At 42.9% G+C, this 16,959-nt stretch overlaps 1 protein-coding gene across 2 annotated transcripts in view; it reads right to left on the minus strand.

The window, feature by feature from the left end:
* LOC129829196 (ras-related protein Rab-26-like) overlaps nt 1-16,959 on the minus strand; it is an 82,107-nt gene that overhangs the window by 17,447 nt on the left and 47,701 nt on the right. For both annotated transcript variants that reach the window (XM_055890808.1, XM_055890809.1), the window contains exon 5: nt 12,989-13,041. In XM_055890808.1, coding sequence (XP_055746783.1) covers nt 12,989-13,041 — 53 coding nt within the window. The remainder of the gene's footprint in view (nt 1-12,988; nt 13,042-16,959) is intronic.

Raw genomic sequence — 16,959 nt, forward strand, 5'->3', positions numbered from 1 at the left:
GTTACGGAACTTTTGGACATTTCGTCACGTTATAGTGGATGCGCTTTGTGACTTTGGAATTGTTTACCGCTAACGCGCTAACCAAAGTAGCAAATTGGACAAAAATAACGGACATTAACGAACAAATCAAGCATTTATTGTGGACCTGGGATTCCTAGGACTGCATTCTGATGAAGTTCATCAAAGGTAAGGAAACATTTATCATTTATTTTCGGGTTTCTGTTGACCCCAACATGGCGGCTAATTTGGCTATTGTTCTGAGCTCCGTCTCAGATTATTGCATGATTTGCTTTTTCCGTAAAGTTTTTTTAAAATCTGACACAGCGGTTGCATTAAGGGGAGGTATATCTATAATTCCATGTGTATAACTTGTATTATCATCTACATTTATGATGAGTATTTCTGTTGAAACGATGTGGCTATGCAAAATCACTTGATGTTTTTGGAACTAGTGAATGTAACGCGCCAATGTATACTCTGATTTTTTGTTATAAATATAAACTTTATCAAACAAAACATGCATGTATTGTGTAACATGAAGTCCTATGAGTGTCATCTGATGAAGATAATCAAAGGTTAGTGATTAATTTTATCTCTTTCTGCTTTTTGTGAAAGCTATCTTTCGCTGGAAAAATGGCTGTGCTTATTGTGGTTTGGTGGTGACCTAACATAATCGTTTGTAGTGCTCTAGCTGAAAAGCATATTTGAAATCAGACACTTTGGTGGGATTAACAACAAGATTACCTTTAAAATGATATAAGACACATGTATGTTTGAGGAACTTTAATTATGAGATTTCTGTTGTTTGAATTTGGCGCCCTGCACTTTCACTGGCTGCTGACATATCGATCCTGGCAGCAGGATGCAGCCATAAGAAGTTAATTCATGTTTTCAAGTACTGGTGACAAATCATGCATTCCGATTCTTGCATAGATTGTAATGGACACATATAATGTGCGTAAAATACAATAAATCTTTTTGGTTTTTGGGTTGTACTGATTATGATGAGCTAATGCTAAGCTAATTGCCAGCAATGTGTGGATCCATGTTTGTTGATATCATACAATGCATTCTAGGCATCTGTCAGAACAAATTTGTTATAACAAAACAAGGTGAAAGGGAGGTTCACTCGTCTTTCAAGTAAACCTCAGGAAGTGAATAATGGGAAGTACACACCCCCTTCAACATACATACTGCAAACAGACCCAACTCATCTTGTCACCTCTTCTTATCTTTGGTTGATGCAGAAAAACATACATGGCAGTGCACAAAAACACTCCCACCTTTAGAAAGTGTTTACTCAATTATTTAGATCACTGGTGTGCACACCTGTGATGTGATGAACTGTAAATAACAATTGCTATTAGCTAATTCATATTATGGATTCTGTGAGCCGAGAGATAAATATGTCCACTTGTGTTAGCTCACTCTTTCCTCAGTTAGCACTAATACTAATGTAGCCTACATTTTCCAATTTTGGATGAGACTTCTGTCAATGTCTGAACATTGCATCCAAAAATAAACTGTTTACTGCTTACATTGAGGACAAAGTTGTAAAGAATGTGTTTGTGAAAAATGTTTCTGTGAAAAAAACAGCGTGGCCAGGCTCAAACGCTGACTATTGTGTCAATCGCAACAAGACGTTCTAATGAAGTGTTTTAATCATTAATCACACCGGTTTTGAGCGTACGTTGCAAGGACTACTCCAGAATGATCACACCGTGTGCTCGTACGTGTCAAAGGGTTAAAGACCAGACTAAATGTGTTCTGGGAACATTCTTGTAAACCTCAAAGAAGCATTGTAGAATCATCCGCACAAATGGACAGTTTTTGTGTTTTGGGAGCGTATCTTTTGTGATGTCCACACAATGTTCACACCAGACTGTTCCCACAACCTAATGAAACATTCTGGGAATCTTTACAGAACAGTTTAAATTGGATCTAGGAACATTCTTGCAAGATCAGGCAAATTATTTATACAAACATGATATAATCATCAGCACGACTGGACAGTTTTTGTGTAATGAGAACATTTGCTGAGACCTAGCGAATGTTCCGCGAACTTTCACAGAACCAATTTCGGTTTGCTGGGCGAGACACATGCTTTTTGTCTATTTGGTAGCTCACAAAAAGATTGAGATGGCTTTAAGTGGGCAACAACATAGAGAAGATTTGGAACCTCTGCTTTAATCCACCTGCCAAACTCAAGGGGACCGTCCAAGGAGACTTATATCTTCCAATTACTTTTCAGGATTCTTAGTCAAAGTTAGATCAAACATTTCAGTCTGTGCCTGATACAGAGAATAAAATCAAGCCAGGAAATGTGGGAAATTAAGTGATCATCAGCCTCCCTCCACTCCCTCCAGAGGAAGAGGCGTTTCATCTTGTAGATAGAATGATGAAACTAGAGGCAGAGGAGGATGAGCAGAGAGGGAGAAGTTATAACACCCTCTGTCTCTGATTAGGTTGGGTTTGAAGGTGCTGAAAGTTAGCCTGCAAAAAAATTACGTTAGTCCAAGTGTGTGTGCACATGCTTGTGTGTATTCGCGTGTGTTGTGGGTGTGCGTGTGCCGATGTCAATACAAAAACCCTAAATAACTAATTACTGTTCGTTAGTCTCCTAGCTCTCGTCTTATCCATATTAAAGTGACATTCTGGCCTTTTCAAGCTGCCTTCCTAATGCTTTCTGATCCGGAGAAGACTGGAAAATAAAATTTATATATCTAATTGCAGACAAACAGCAATGATGATGTTAGCCTTGTCCAAAAGAGAAAAACTAAAGCCTAGGTTTTAAATGTGGCCTTGATAGGATAGGATCGGTCGAACAAATTACAGTTAATGAGATGGAGGCAGGGAGGAAAGAGAGGGAGAGGGAGAATGTGAAAGGGGCAAAGTGCCAACATAGAGAGAAGGTTATGTAAGAAGGTTATGTAAAAAAGTGAGAGTGGAGAGAAAGAGAAAGTGAAGAGTGTCAGGAGTGCTGTGTAGTGGTCGTGAATGGTTTATACCCAGCCTCCCTCTGTAAAGGGCTATAGAGAGCATATAATCCCCACCTCTGTCTGTCAATCAACAATCAACAACCAACACCACAACCTGTGCAGAGCTGTGCTGCACTGAGCCTAACACACACGCACACACACACACACACACACACCCCAGCACTGGACTCAACAGCAGTACTTGATAAATAACGCCCTCATTCTGTGATAATTTACACTGGTTTAAATATGACAGCTTATATGACAGCGGTATCAATAACCAATGCTCAGACTTAAGAAATGAAAAGAGAACAATGATCCCAGGAGAGCTCCATTTGTTCTTGTCTTCTTTCTGTCTCTTCTGCTTTAGCTACATGAATATCTCCCATTATGTTCTTTGTGTATTGGTATGCAAAGTAGTAGATCTCAAACCGAGCACTTTGAGTACTTTGAGCACTTTGTGCACTCGATTACTTGATATGCGCCTTCATGAGTCAATCGAGTCAATCTCAAACGCTAGTTGTCAAGACATTGAGGGCTCCACTGTGCCCTTCGAAAGCCTCTTTATTGAGTGGGCATCCTGTGCCAACTCGGTGGCCTTGGCAGCTTCTTCCCATGAATCTCAGCATGTTACCTAATGTACCAACAACAACACTTCGCTCTCAAAAACGTTTCTGAATAAGTCAACATAAATCAAGAAATGTGTAATTATTGTGTAAGTTTTGCAGAGGAGGACGTTTGATAATGTACACAAAAACATGTCCATTACATTAGCTTGCTAGCTAGCTCTAAAGCGTCTATCATAACAATGTCTATGTGTAGCAGTGTTCTAGAATATTGGACCATTGGCTTTCATACTTTTCTAATTCTCAGCATTGTTCAAGCAATTTCTCCAGCTATCAACACATTCAAATGAATAGAGGACATGTACCGGAGCCGCGTTGGTTGGGAATTCTGGTGAGGTGCGCGTTCGGGCTGTTCTTCCCCTGCGGATGGTTTTGCTGTTTTGTTTTTACACGGAAGCTAGTGGCTATGTCACAATGGGACGCCGGGCTATTACGTCTCAGCCACTTCATATGAAACAAAAGAGCAGCTAACCAGTTAGTGGAACGCCAAATGCAATGGTCCTTCAATAAGCTAGCTAGCTAACGTTAGAATTAGCCTACATGCAGAATTAGCCTACGGACGGACTGCTGGAGAACGTCTACAACTTCATCAGCAGCTGTCAAACTATTATAAATAAGTGACAAGATAAACTCTGTTTATTAGTGCAGTGCCCCAAATCCTTAGCTAGCTTAAATTCCATTCCCGTGTTTGTCAGGGAAGCAGCAGGCAGTCTACAACAAACTGTCGAGAGGGCATCGTCTCAATGCTCATTTTGGTCAAAACACTTGCAGACACTTGCAGACATCAGCAAGTGTCCACTCAATAAAGAGTTTAGGGGCCAAGTGTTCGGTTTGAGATTTTGCCATAGTCTACATGTATGCTGAGACTGTATAGCTTATCACCTAAAACATTTCCTACTACTTAGGGTACTTTAGGCATCATGAGTTGCTGTTGTCTTTTTCAATTTTCTAATGTAAAGTAAAAGATATCCTTACAGAGCCTTACAGCATGTGTATACCACATGAAGCACTACCTATGATCCCACATAGGCTTTAGTGTGGTAGCCTATCTATGCCTTTGGGACCCTGGGTCTCTCCATTACTCACGCTGTCTAAGAGCAGGTAAGCCACCTTGATACCCAGCTTGTTATGGGCCACTGTTGTGTTGCTTTGGTTTCAGTGCCTGGCTCAGCCTTCCATTTTAATAAGAACTATGTGAATGATGATGGTGATGATGATGATGATGATGTGCATGCAGCAGGGTTACAGCTACTAGTTACCAGTCCAAAATTGTAATCAGTAACGTAACTTTTGGATTACCCAAACTCAGTAACGTAGTCTAATTACTTTCAGTTACCTTTAGATTACTTTCCCCTTAAGAGGCATTACAAGGAGACAAAAATGAGTATTACCAATTGAAAGACATCTATTGTAGAATAATCAATGTTAGAGTTTACATAGCTGGCCATATATGGATGTTGCATTTTACTTTATGGGATGTTTAGGCTATATCTTTACATTAAAAACTGAAGTCTGTCACATTTACAGTCATTCCAATTAATTTAATACCCCCTTGATCTTTAAGAAAATGACTTGGAAATATAGATTAGCATAATTGTTTTACCTGTAAGGTGCAAATAGCTAAATGAGAGAGCAGCAGTGTGATTCACATCAACACGATATGTAGGTGATATCCTTATTACCCGTAGGCTACACCACTGCTGTCGTCCTCACCTCCAAGCGTTTATTCAAATTGGATAATCTTTGAATGCCGACATCAGTCGCACCATTGGAAGACATAGCTTGGACAGTCGCCTACAAAAGCTTATTCCTGCTCTTTCCCCGCGATCCATCAAACGCATTTGGTGTGTCATCATAGTGGTCTCTGACTTGTGGTCAGACTCGCTCAGGCTGAACAAACTTAAGCGTGAACTTTTTTTCAATGCTGAATTGAATGTCATTGAGAAAACAGAAAGGTGTGAAAAAAAATCTAAAAATCACATACATCCATTCTGAATTCTAAAATAATCCCAGAAGTAATCATCAAGTTTTTCAGAAGTATCTGTAATCTGATTACAATATTTTTGCTGGTAACATAACGGATTACAGTTACAGTTCTTTTGTAGTCAGTTACATGTAGTCTGCTACTCACCAACCCTGGTAAGCAGTGTGTGAGTGCGTGTGTGTGGATCACAGCACAGTGAGCAGCAGCTGCAGGGCTGATGATATGAGGCAAGACAGTAAAGTTATAAAGGTGGCACGCTCAACATTACAACCTCTGTGTCATTGGTTTAACATTGCTTTCAACTGAGATTGGTGACTATGTAACGGGTGAGCATGTAATGTTAGTACTTTCATGTCTGTATTCATTTCAAATGAATAATAGATCGCTATGTATAGTTATTCACAGTTTATGAGTGAGGCACCGTTTGTTCGATGCAGCACAGTCTGTAAGCCGGCACAAAGGTCACCACATAGAGATATCTGAACTATCTGAACTCAGAAATGCAAAACAGTGCCATGGTACTCTAACTCTGGCCATACCTTGATACGTGTTATAGAAAAGGGATGGGCAGAAGACGGTTTAAACAAAGATAGGGTGCAGAGAGTGGAAGGGAGAGAAAAGCAAAGAACGATTGAGAGAGAATAAAATGGAGAGAGAGAGAGAGAGAGAGAAAAATGGTGAGATCCAGTGGAGAAGATTGAACCTCAGCTCTGAACTACATAAAAGTCCAAAAGGGGGACGGTTGATATCAGACTGGTATACTGTATCTGTGGTATTTGTACTGAGGGAGAGAGCAGCCAGACTGGAGATTGAAAAATATTAGGTGAAAATAAATTATGTATTTTATGAGATTAATGACATTTGTACCTTTGTCAGGATGACTCCTGTGCAGTCAGTTATGATCAAATTTTAACAATAAACGTTTCATCCTGCTGCTCTGTGGACCATTTCTGCCTACTAATGTAGCTAGACAGAAATAAATACAGAAACCTTGATTGGAATATGAGCAAGCTGGTGTGTGTGTGTGTGTTTAATGTGTGTGTGTGTGTGTGTTTAATTTGTGTGTGTGCGCGAGTGCGTGTGTGCACTGTTACAATCGTCAATCAGCCTGAAAGAGAGGGAGCAGAGGCAACAAATTACCCAGCAGCCAATAACAAGCTCAGCTGGGAATTGGTCTCAAATCAGTCTGCTGGGCTAGGATTCCACACTATTGCCCTCAGTCTCCGTCTCGGTCTCAGACTAGACACACCACATGGCACAGGTATCACATCAACATCTGAAAAATAACTATGAACTCAGAAATGATTTACACCTAATTCTAAATCTGTCTTCAGTAAATAAATCTGTCTTCAGTGTTTCTCTCTGTCATTTTCTCTCTCTATTTCTCTTCCTTATACCCCTGTCTTTCTCCTTTCCCCTCTTCATTTTGAGTGTAAAATAATATTTGCATCTCTATTGAACCGATCTGTAGCTCTATTAAACCTATCATGAAAATGCATGGGTGGGAACCAGTTCAAGCTAGTCTACAATCTCCCGACAATCTCTCCAAGGTTACTCTTCAAATCTCTCCATTCAAACTAACAGAGCACTCAAGGCCGTCCACATCTCTACGGAAAACAGAGATAGAGAGAATGAGAGAGGGATGGAAGAATGGAGGGATGGTCTTGCAGAGTGGAGGGCTTGAAAAGAAAAACAGAATGGATGCTGTCGAACAAACCACCTAAGCTTGACCATCACCGCAAGGATATAATGTTGTGAATAGGGTCAACCACAAAGAAGCAGGCATGCAGCATGTTCAGGTAACTGCCAAAATAAAGGAAACACCAACATAAAGTTTCTTAATAGGCCATTGGGCCAGATACCCTGGACCCAAACCATTTGTGAGAATTATGTCCCCTCCAAGCTCATCACCAAGCTGGGGACCCTGGGATTGAACACCTCCCTCTCTAACTAGATCCGGGACTTCCTGATGGGACGTCCCCAGGTGGTGAGGGTAGGCCACATCACCTCCACCATGCAGACCCTCAACACGGGGGCCCCTCAAGGGTGTGTGCTTAGTCCCCCTCCTGTACTCCCTGTTTACTCATGACTGCGTTGCCGCGCACGACACCAACACACCCATAATCAAGTTTGCTGACGACACAACGGTGGTAGGCCTGATCACCAATGGCCTACAGGGAGGAGGTCAGAGACTTGTACCAAAGAGCTGATCGTGGACTACAGTACAAAGAAGAGAGAACACGCTCCCATCCACATCGAAAGGGCTGTGTTGGAGTGGGTCGTTCCTTGGTGTCCACATCACTAAGGACTTAACTTGGTCCACACACACCCGCACAGATGTGAAGAGGGCACAACAGCGCCTCTTTCCCCTCAGAAGGCTGACAAGATTTGGCATGGGCCCACGGATCCTCAAGCATTTCCACAGCTGCACCATCGAGAGTATCTTGACTGGCTGCATCACCACTTGGTACAGCAAATGCACCACAAAGCGCTACAGAGGGTGGTACGGACAGTAAAGTACTGGGGCCAAACTCCCTGCCATCCATGACCTCTATATCAGGCGGTGTCAGAGGAAGGCCTGAAAAATTGCCAAAGACTCCAGCCATCCAAGCCATAGACTGTTCACTCTGCTACAGTCCGGAAAATTGTGCCGGAGCATCAACTCTCGGACCGACAAGGTTCAAGACAGCTTGTACTCCCAAGCCATAAGACTGTTAATTAGTTCATTAATGCACTGACTCTATGCACACTCACCAGACTATATTGTATACAGTCCCTTCGGGAAGTATTAATATCCCTTGAATTTTTCCACATTGTGTTATGTTACAGCCCTTTTCAAAAATGTATACAAATATTTTTTATCTGCAAACTACACAAAATACCCCATAATGGTTTAAAAAAATGATAAACAGAAATACCTTTTTTACATAAGTAAATCAGACCCTTTGCTATGAGACTCGAAATTGAGCTCAGGTACATCCTGTTTTCATTGATCATCCTTGAGATGTTTCTACAACTTGGAGTCCACCTGTGGTAAATTCAATTGATTAGACATGATTTGTCCAATCAATTTGTTCTTAACTGACTTGCCGTGTCAAATGTGTTGAAATATCAATGAAGGGTCTGGCTCGTGAGACTGCTTTGAATTACATTTAATCACCAAAGCTTTATTATATGATCAAGTTTGGAAGCAGCAAGAACAGAACATCCCCTTTTTATCCTTATTTTAGCCAGCTCCCGTTATTATTTTGGACGTGCGTGAAACCCCCATCCATGTGTCCATATGCTCAACAAGAGATAACCCTCGTATTTAGAAACATTTAAATGATTTCCCTTGTAACAATTGCTTGTGTTCTGTTTAATATGATTAAAAACCAAACTTATTAGAATGGTTCATCGTCCTTGGCTTTATGGTGAGATTGTCCATCCATGGCTTGCATGCAATACAATTTATAAAACATTATATTAGGGAGCAGTATTCATGGTGAGTGGACATACCCAGCTCCAGTCAAAAGTTTGGATTTACGCAAAAACCTCCATAGTCTAAGTTGCCTAAATATGATATGCCCACGGCGAGAAATTATGGTGTCTGTAACTGTATTTAGGCAAAGGCTATTTAAAACAAGTTTTGTTTTTATTCAAATTTGATTGGAATTATTCACTCTTTTTTGAGCCTTAACCTTAAGAGTCTATTGACGCACCCATGCATCAATCTAACATAGAACAGATTTTCTTTATTATCTACCCCATCCGCCTATGTCGGCCTTCAGCATCTGTAGTGGAAGGTGGCCGAGCTACAGCGGTGTTTGTCAGACCATGAGACATACCAAAATGTTGTCTTCTTACTAAAACATCTGTAGCGTCCAAACTATTAGGACCACTCTATGGAAAACACAATGGTGTTCTCCGTTTTGCTCTACAACCCCCACAAGAGTGGGACTCGTCTGAAGGTAACCCATACAAACGAATGAAAGTATGGAGGTAGTTTTGTGCCAACAAAAATATGGGGTTAAATAGGTGTCTAAAAAAAACAAAAAATGTCTTGAGCTTTCTTATATATCTATGGGCTATAGAAGTAAAGGCCAAATTCAATGTTATTTTGATAAACCTAAAGAGGTCCCAAAATTCAAGAAATAGACTTTTAGAGGTTATCAGTAGTGAATTGAATCTTGCTTACAGACAACGCTTGGCATGTCCATGACTCAGACATGGCAGACATAATGCAATTTACAAGCCTACCCCCTATATCAGTGCGAAGGCTATTGAAGTCATGCCATTGAGCTTCTTACAATGTGGACTGCAAACATGTTCAACTTATTTAGCAAAGATGGGATAGGCCTACATATATTTGGTTTCTGTAAGCGATTTAACAAACTGGGCTATAACGGACTAACATTCAAATTGGAGGTGATGACAACGCAATACATAAAATACTATAAATGCACAACTTGAAGTAACCACATATTTAGCCATGGAGCACGTTCTAATTGGCCAGTGAGTGGTCAAGCCTCGACACACCTACGACCCAGACCTTTCGCGCCACCGCCAGCTACTGCGCCCATATTTCCGGTTTTGAAAATAGCACAAATATTCCAGACACAACCCCAAACCTATATTTACCAATGCATTAGGTTTGTTAAAATAGAGCCCCAATAGTTTATAGTTTTAGTTCAATTGTTCAATTGTATTCATAATACACAGTCATGATGAACAAAATGTTTGAAGTCCCAAAGCGAAAACTCATTTGAATAGTCCAGGTTGACTTCAAAACAGGTCGGTGATCGCCCTGGTCATAGTTCCCCTACAGATGTAAGGTCATTTAAGCAATAGAATTATAGTGTGATAAACGACATGGTTTGTTCCTCACTAAGTGCATTCGGTGGTGCTCTCGGCAATGTTTTCACCTTGCATGGGACACAATGGGATCTCTACTGGTTCCTCTCTTACTCCCACACACTTGGCCATACACAAGTACACAGACTGGCATCTGCTTGGGGCCCTAAAATCAATTAGTCCGCCCCTGCTCCCACCTCTTGTCTCTCTCAATGCACCTGCCTCTGAAGAGCTAAACAGCACCTGTTTAAAATGCTAATGCTGTCATGCACTATGCTCCAGTATGAGGGTGAAACTCTATGTTGTGGATGTAGACGGGCTGTCATGCGTGCATTATGCATGGGAAACATAAGCAGGCAGGGATCCATCAAACTCAAATGGGAATAGTTGATTTATCATACTGTAATCTGCACGAACACATAGGTAATGAACATAAATATGGTACTGAGATACGATATGAATGAGAAAGAGGAAGGAGTTTACAGTGAAAAGATAAAAAAATATACAGTACCAGTCAAAAGTTTGGACACCTACTCATTCAAGGGTTTTTCTTTATTTGTACTATTTTCTACATTGGAGAATAATAGTGAAGGCATCAAAACTATAAAATAACACATGGAATCCTGTAGTAAACAAAAAAGTGTTAAACAAATCTAAATATATTTTCGATTATTCAAAGTAGCCACCCTTTGCATTGAAAGCTTTGCACACTCTTGGCATTCTCTCAACCACCTTCATAAGGTAGTCAACTGGAATGCATTTCAATTAACAGGTGTGCCTTGTTAAAAGAACATTTGTGGAATTTCTTTCCTTCTTCATGCGTTTGAGCCAATCAGTTGTGTTCTGACAACTTATTTCTTAGTATTGATGTCTTCACTATTATTCTACAATGTAGAAAATAGTAAAGATAAGCCCTTGAATGAGTAGGTGTTTGACTGGTACTGCTCATATGAGATGAGTAAAACGGTATGTAAACATTAAAGTGACTAGTATTCCAAATTGTTTTACATTGTGGGCTAATAATGTTAGAAATAACACGCACACACAAAGAAATACTGCAATATTGCTTAGGAGCTAGAAGCAGAGCTGCCATGTCTGTCGGAGCCCTCTTTGGAAGGAGGTGATAGGAAGAGATTTGCCACAACACAAAGGCTTCTTGTTATTAGTTCATTTTAAATTAAAATGAAGACTGTTGAAATGAATTACTCGAATTAGCCTAACTTCAACACCATGCGCTGTCCACCTCCCGATTGATTGTGCCGCGGCTGACACGTCACATTTCAGCACCACAAAGCTGTCATGGAAATGACTCGAATCTGGCTTATTGTGAGGTCAATAGCTGATAAAAAGCCTCATCATAGGCAACGAAACATGTTGTTTCATGGTCTTTGGAGAGGGAACATCAAAGGTGCAAGTGTGACGAATATGATCCCGGAGCCGACGGCGGCAACCCATGTGGGTGCTGTGGCATAGTCTAGTGTTTAAAGAAAGTATCAAAACCCCTTGATATGGGAGGCACATAGAAAATGGAACACTTTGCATTTATATTTTTGTTCAGTATACTGTATATAGGAAAACCTGCAAAATAGCTCATGTAAACTAGGGAACGATGCACTACGCTCCCCTGTGCCCAATAAAACTCCACACAACCCTCCCCAAAGCAAAAAACAAAGTTACACCACCCTCCCCTATTTTGAACCCCCCCAGTAATTTTCTGTTGATCAGAATAAGTGAAAGTAAGTGAGAGTATCCACACTGTCTCTGCTTCCCTAGGGACCTCTACAGTATGTACCTCCTGTTTTCCCATGTATTAATGATAGGAGAACCAGCTGCAGTTACAGCAGTGGGAACAGGTGGGTCTGCAGCTACGCGACATAGCCTCTCCCTTTGATGACTACATGCCATTTAATTGGCCATGTTTAAACCCCCTGTCGACAAGACTTCTTGTCCTTTAATGTTAATCAAAAGACTGTACTACGTCTGTGGAGAAGACTGAAGGGATGAAAAGATGAGGTTACATCAAATGGAGTCGCAATGGCCTCAAAGTCACAGTCTCGTTGGAGAGCAGCCTGTAAAATCAGAGAGATATAACTACCTGGGATTTACACCTACACACTCCCACCATCATCACCATCACCATTATAATCATCCTCATGATCAGAACCATCTCTGACCTCACCATGAGCTCTATTTCAAAATGGTATATTACAAAACAAGACAGAGCTGTTGTAATGTTATTCTACATAACTTACTGGAACAGCTTATCAAGTCACCTCAAATCAAACAATTGGAAAGAAATAGAGGGAGAAAGACACAGAGTGGCGGTTAGATGAGGCAGAAATGGAGGGAGGAGGAAAGGATGGAGTAGGTTAGACGGTAATGGGGAAACGGAAGGAGAAAGTGGACATAGATGTCAATGAAAGAGAAATGAAGGAAGTGAATAGAATGGCGGGGTGCCAGTGGTTCGACTATGCCAGATATATAAAGTTGGGAGGAAGGAGATGGAAAGAGAAGCCTTTATGTAGTGTTAAAAGTTGATGAGCTCCGCAGACAGGACTGAGTCTTACCTTAATGTTGTCAAAGGAGGCCTTGTTAGTGACGTCGTAGAGCAAGAGGAGAGCTGCGGAGAGGACACAGACATAGAGCATTATCAACAGGCTATCTATGGATGGCTTCTACTGGAATCACTATGATGAGACTTGAGAGAAAGTAAAGAGAGAAAAAAACTCAAATGGAAACGTGTATTTGTGGACTTTAAAACCTTTTAAAATTGACCTTTAATATTTGGTGGGATGTCATGAAATGAAAACAGGAAATAGAATAGTGTAGAACTTCCATCTGAGGTTGGAAATTATGAATATAATCACATAATCAGCCGAGAGAATGATCATGCTTAGACCACGGTGAGCTTGCTATATTCACAGCCCAGATGGCTTGTACCACAGTGATATAAAAATATTCATCAATACATAACAATCATGACATTTCCACCTTTTTGAGGTCAATACAGTACCTACAAATTTAGAAAAAAAATATTGTCCTCTTAGCTCATGTAACAGTGACATGACAGGCTGTACCTAACATTTGGTGCCAGAAAGTATACCTCACATAAGGGTGTACGGAAATCACTCCACAGGGACTGTGGACTGAGCTTTTTGATCCAAACCCCTTCTCCAACCTCACGCTCCGCACTTCCCTTTGTCAATTCACACTTTTCTGGGGTGGGGGGGGGGGGGGTCTCTGAAGGGTGTATAATATGCTGTAATTACCGCATGGCTGGGTAGAATGGAGCTGTAGCCTGCTCTCTCTCTCTCACTGATAACACAACAAGGATTATTTACACACCACCGGTAGACAGGAGAGAAAGAGAGAGATATGTTCTGTCTACTTGTGTATACAGCCTTGAACAGAGCAGGTCTGAATGCAGCCATCTTTATCGGCCTCTAACAGACGAGTGAGAGGAGAAAAAACACACCTCCTCTCCTTCACCCTCTCTGACCTCTCCTGTAACAGTGAGGTACTGTAGAGGTGGAGGTCCCAGTGGCGACTGAGATAAACTATCACTCACTTCATTTGTGTATATTCTTAATTTGTATTTTATTCAAAACATCCCTAATTTGTCTGAGAAGAAGGACACCTCTAATGGAGGGCTGAATAAAATAAACAATGCAAAACTATTTGTCTTTGTGTCACGCGAAGCGGAACCCAAGAGCCCAAGAGCAGACTCAGACGAGGCAACCAAGGTATTTGTTGAAACACGGGGGGATGATTGAGTGCAGGCCAGGTGAAGCTCGAGCGGGTCGCTGGAAACCAGGTACGGAGGCTGAGGCTGGAGCGAGAGGTGTGGGGACAGGGTAAGCAGGTTCGGAGGGGAATCCAAGGGAGCGTAGAATCCAGGACAGAATAGCAGGACTGACGAGAAGTCTGACTGGAGACAGGGACCAGAGTCAGAGCGTGCAGAACTGTAGCGGAAAACAGCATCAGGCAAGGGAAAACAGGCACAACATGAACAAACGGCTAGAAGACTGACTGAGCAGAGATTATGATCTGGCAGTGTGGAAGTGGCAGGACTGAGTATTTGTAGAGGTCTTGATTATGGAACAGGTTGCAGCTGGTGGGGATCTGCTCTGACTCCAGCACACCTGTCTCCGCCCACACACACAGGGAGAGGGAGCGAGTACTGGGGAGTGGCGGCAGGTCAAGGCAACACCGGATGAGCACTAGAGGGCATGGCAGGAGCAGATGTGACAGTACCCCGCCCACATCCAAAAGCCACAGGACGGTATAGGCAGGAAGGTCATTGATGAGCCGAGGGGGTGGAGGAGTTGCTGCAGGAGGATACAGGGGACTGGAGCAGACAGGTTTAAAATCATGGACACATGGAAGGTTGAGTGGATCTTAAGAGAGTTTCAGGTGCACAACAGAGAGGTTAATGACACAATCAATCTCAAAGGGACCAATGAATCAGGGGGCAAGTTTCCTGGAAGCCACTTTCAAGGGCAAGTCCTTCGACGAGAGCCATACCCTTTGGCCTGGAGTGTAGACTGGAGCTGACGCACGGTGACGGTTAGCTTGGGATTGCGTCCTGGCGAAGGCACGGTGAAGGACAGCCCGGGGCCTCCTCCAGGTGTGATGACAACGGCGCATGTGGTCATGGACTGAGGGCACTGCTACCTCGACCTCTTGGGCAGGGAACAATGGGGGTTGATAGCCCAGAGCACACTCAAAGGCTGACATATCTAACCATGCGTTGATGAGGGTGTTGTGGGCATATTCCACCCAGGGTAGCTGAGCACTTCAGGAGGAAGGGTTAGCCTAAGTCACACAGCGTAGGGCAGTCTCCAGCTCCGGATTGGCCCGTTCGGTCTGGCCATTGGTCTGGGGGTGATATCCAGATGAAAGACTAACGTTAATACAAAGTGCTGAACAGAAGGATCTCCATACCTGGGATGTAAACTGGAGTCCCCTGTCGGAAACGATGTCAGTGAGAATGCCATGCAGCCAAAACACATGGGATACCAGCAGGTCCGCAGTCTCCCTGGAGGATGGAAGCTTGGAGAGGGGAATGAAATGAGCCGCTTTGGAAAATCTGTTTATCCTCACGATAATGGTGAGGATGACTGAGTTACCGTTAGATGGGGTAAGGCCAATGACAAAGTCCAGAGCTATGTGTGACCAGGGGCGACTGGGTATGAGAAGAGGGCGAAGCAGACTGGAAGTGGGTTTGGTGGAGGTTTTGTTCCGGGCACAGACCGAGCAGGCTGAGACGAACTCTAGGAAGTCTCTCTCCATGGTGGGCCACCAAAAGCGCTGACGCAGGAATGCGACTGTCTGGTTCAGGTCAGGGTGCCAGGGTGACAGGTGAGGTGAGTAGAATGGGCCCACTGAAGAACTTCAGAGCGAACTGAATCTGGGACAAACAGAGCCTTTCTAGGACCATTACCTGGGTCAGGCTGGTTCTGCTGAGCCTGGCGAATACGGGACTTGATCTCCCAGGAGACAGCGGCAACGATGCAGGTGGATGGCATAATGGTTTCTGGCTCGGAACCTGTGTTGTCTGTGGCGAATTAACGGGAGAGGGCGTCAGGCTTGGTATTCTTAGATCCAGGGCGATAAGTGAGTGTGAAGTTGAATCTTCCAAAGAACAATGCCCACCTGGCCTGCCGGGAGTTCAGACGTTTGGCGGTCTGGATGTAGGGCAGGTTTTTGTGGTCCGTCCACACAATGAAGGGGAGAACCAAGCCCTCCAACCAGTGACGCCACTCCTCAAGAGCCAGCTTCACAGCCAGAAGTTCCCGTTTACCTGTGTCAAAATTCCTTTCTGCAGGTGAGAGCTTGTGGGACAAGAAGGCACATGGGTGGTGCTTCTGATCAGAAGGGGGAACGTTGAGACAGAACAGCACCTACCCCGGTGTCAGAGGCGTCCACCTCGACAACAAACTGGAGTTCTGGGTCTGGCTGGGTGAGGATCGGAGCGGAAGTGAAGCGGTGCTTGAGTTCCCGGAACGCTGCCTCAGGGGACCAGTAGAACGGAGTGGAGGGGAGAGGGGCTGGCCAACAGCTGTAGTCACGGATGAAACGTGTGTAAAAACTGGCAAACACCAGGAAACGCAGTAGCTGCTTCAGATTCGAGGGCAAAGGCCACTCTGACCTTGGTCCATCCGTAACGTAGAGAGAGAGCGAGAGAGAGAGAGATTCTGTCTACTGGAGTACAGCAGCTGTGATATACAGCCTTGAACAGAACAGCCTCACAAATGATCTCTCCTGTAACAGTGAGAGATGAAGGTCCTGGTGGCGATTGAGTTAAATTGTTGCTCCCAGGGGTTCCCAGTCACCGACATCTGAGATATGGAACTCAATATATTTAAATAATGGTCATTTTGATAAGGGAGTGACTCAAGATGCATTAAGGAAATGGCCAACAATGGCATGTGGTGTTTAAATAGTTATCCTTTGTACAACACACACAGCTAATCTAAAATACCCACATACAACACCTTATAACCATTGAAACGTCCAAGGAAAAAAACATCAGACA

This window comes from Salvelinus fontinalis, chromosome 30, assembly GCF_029448725.1.
Source record: "Salvelinus fontinalis isolate EN_2023a chromosome 30, ASM2944872v1, whole genome shotgun sequence".
NCBI classification, from domain to species: Eukaryota; Metazoa; Chordata; class Actinopteri; order Salmoniformes; family Salmonidae; genus Salvelinus; species Salvelinus fontinalis.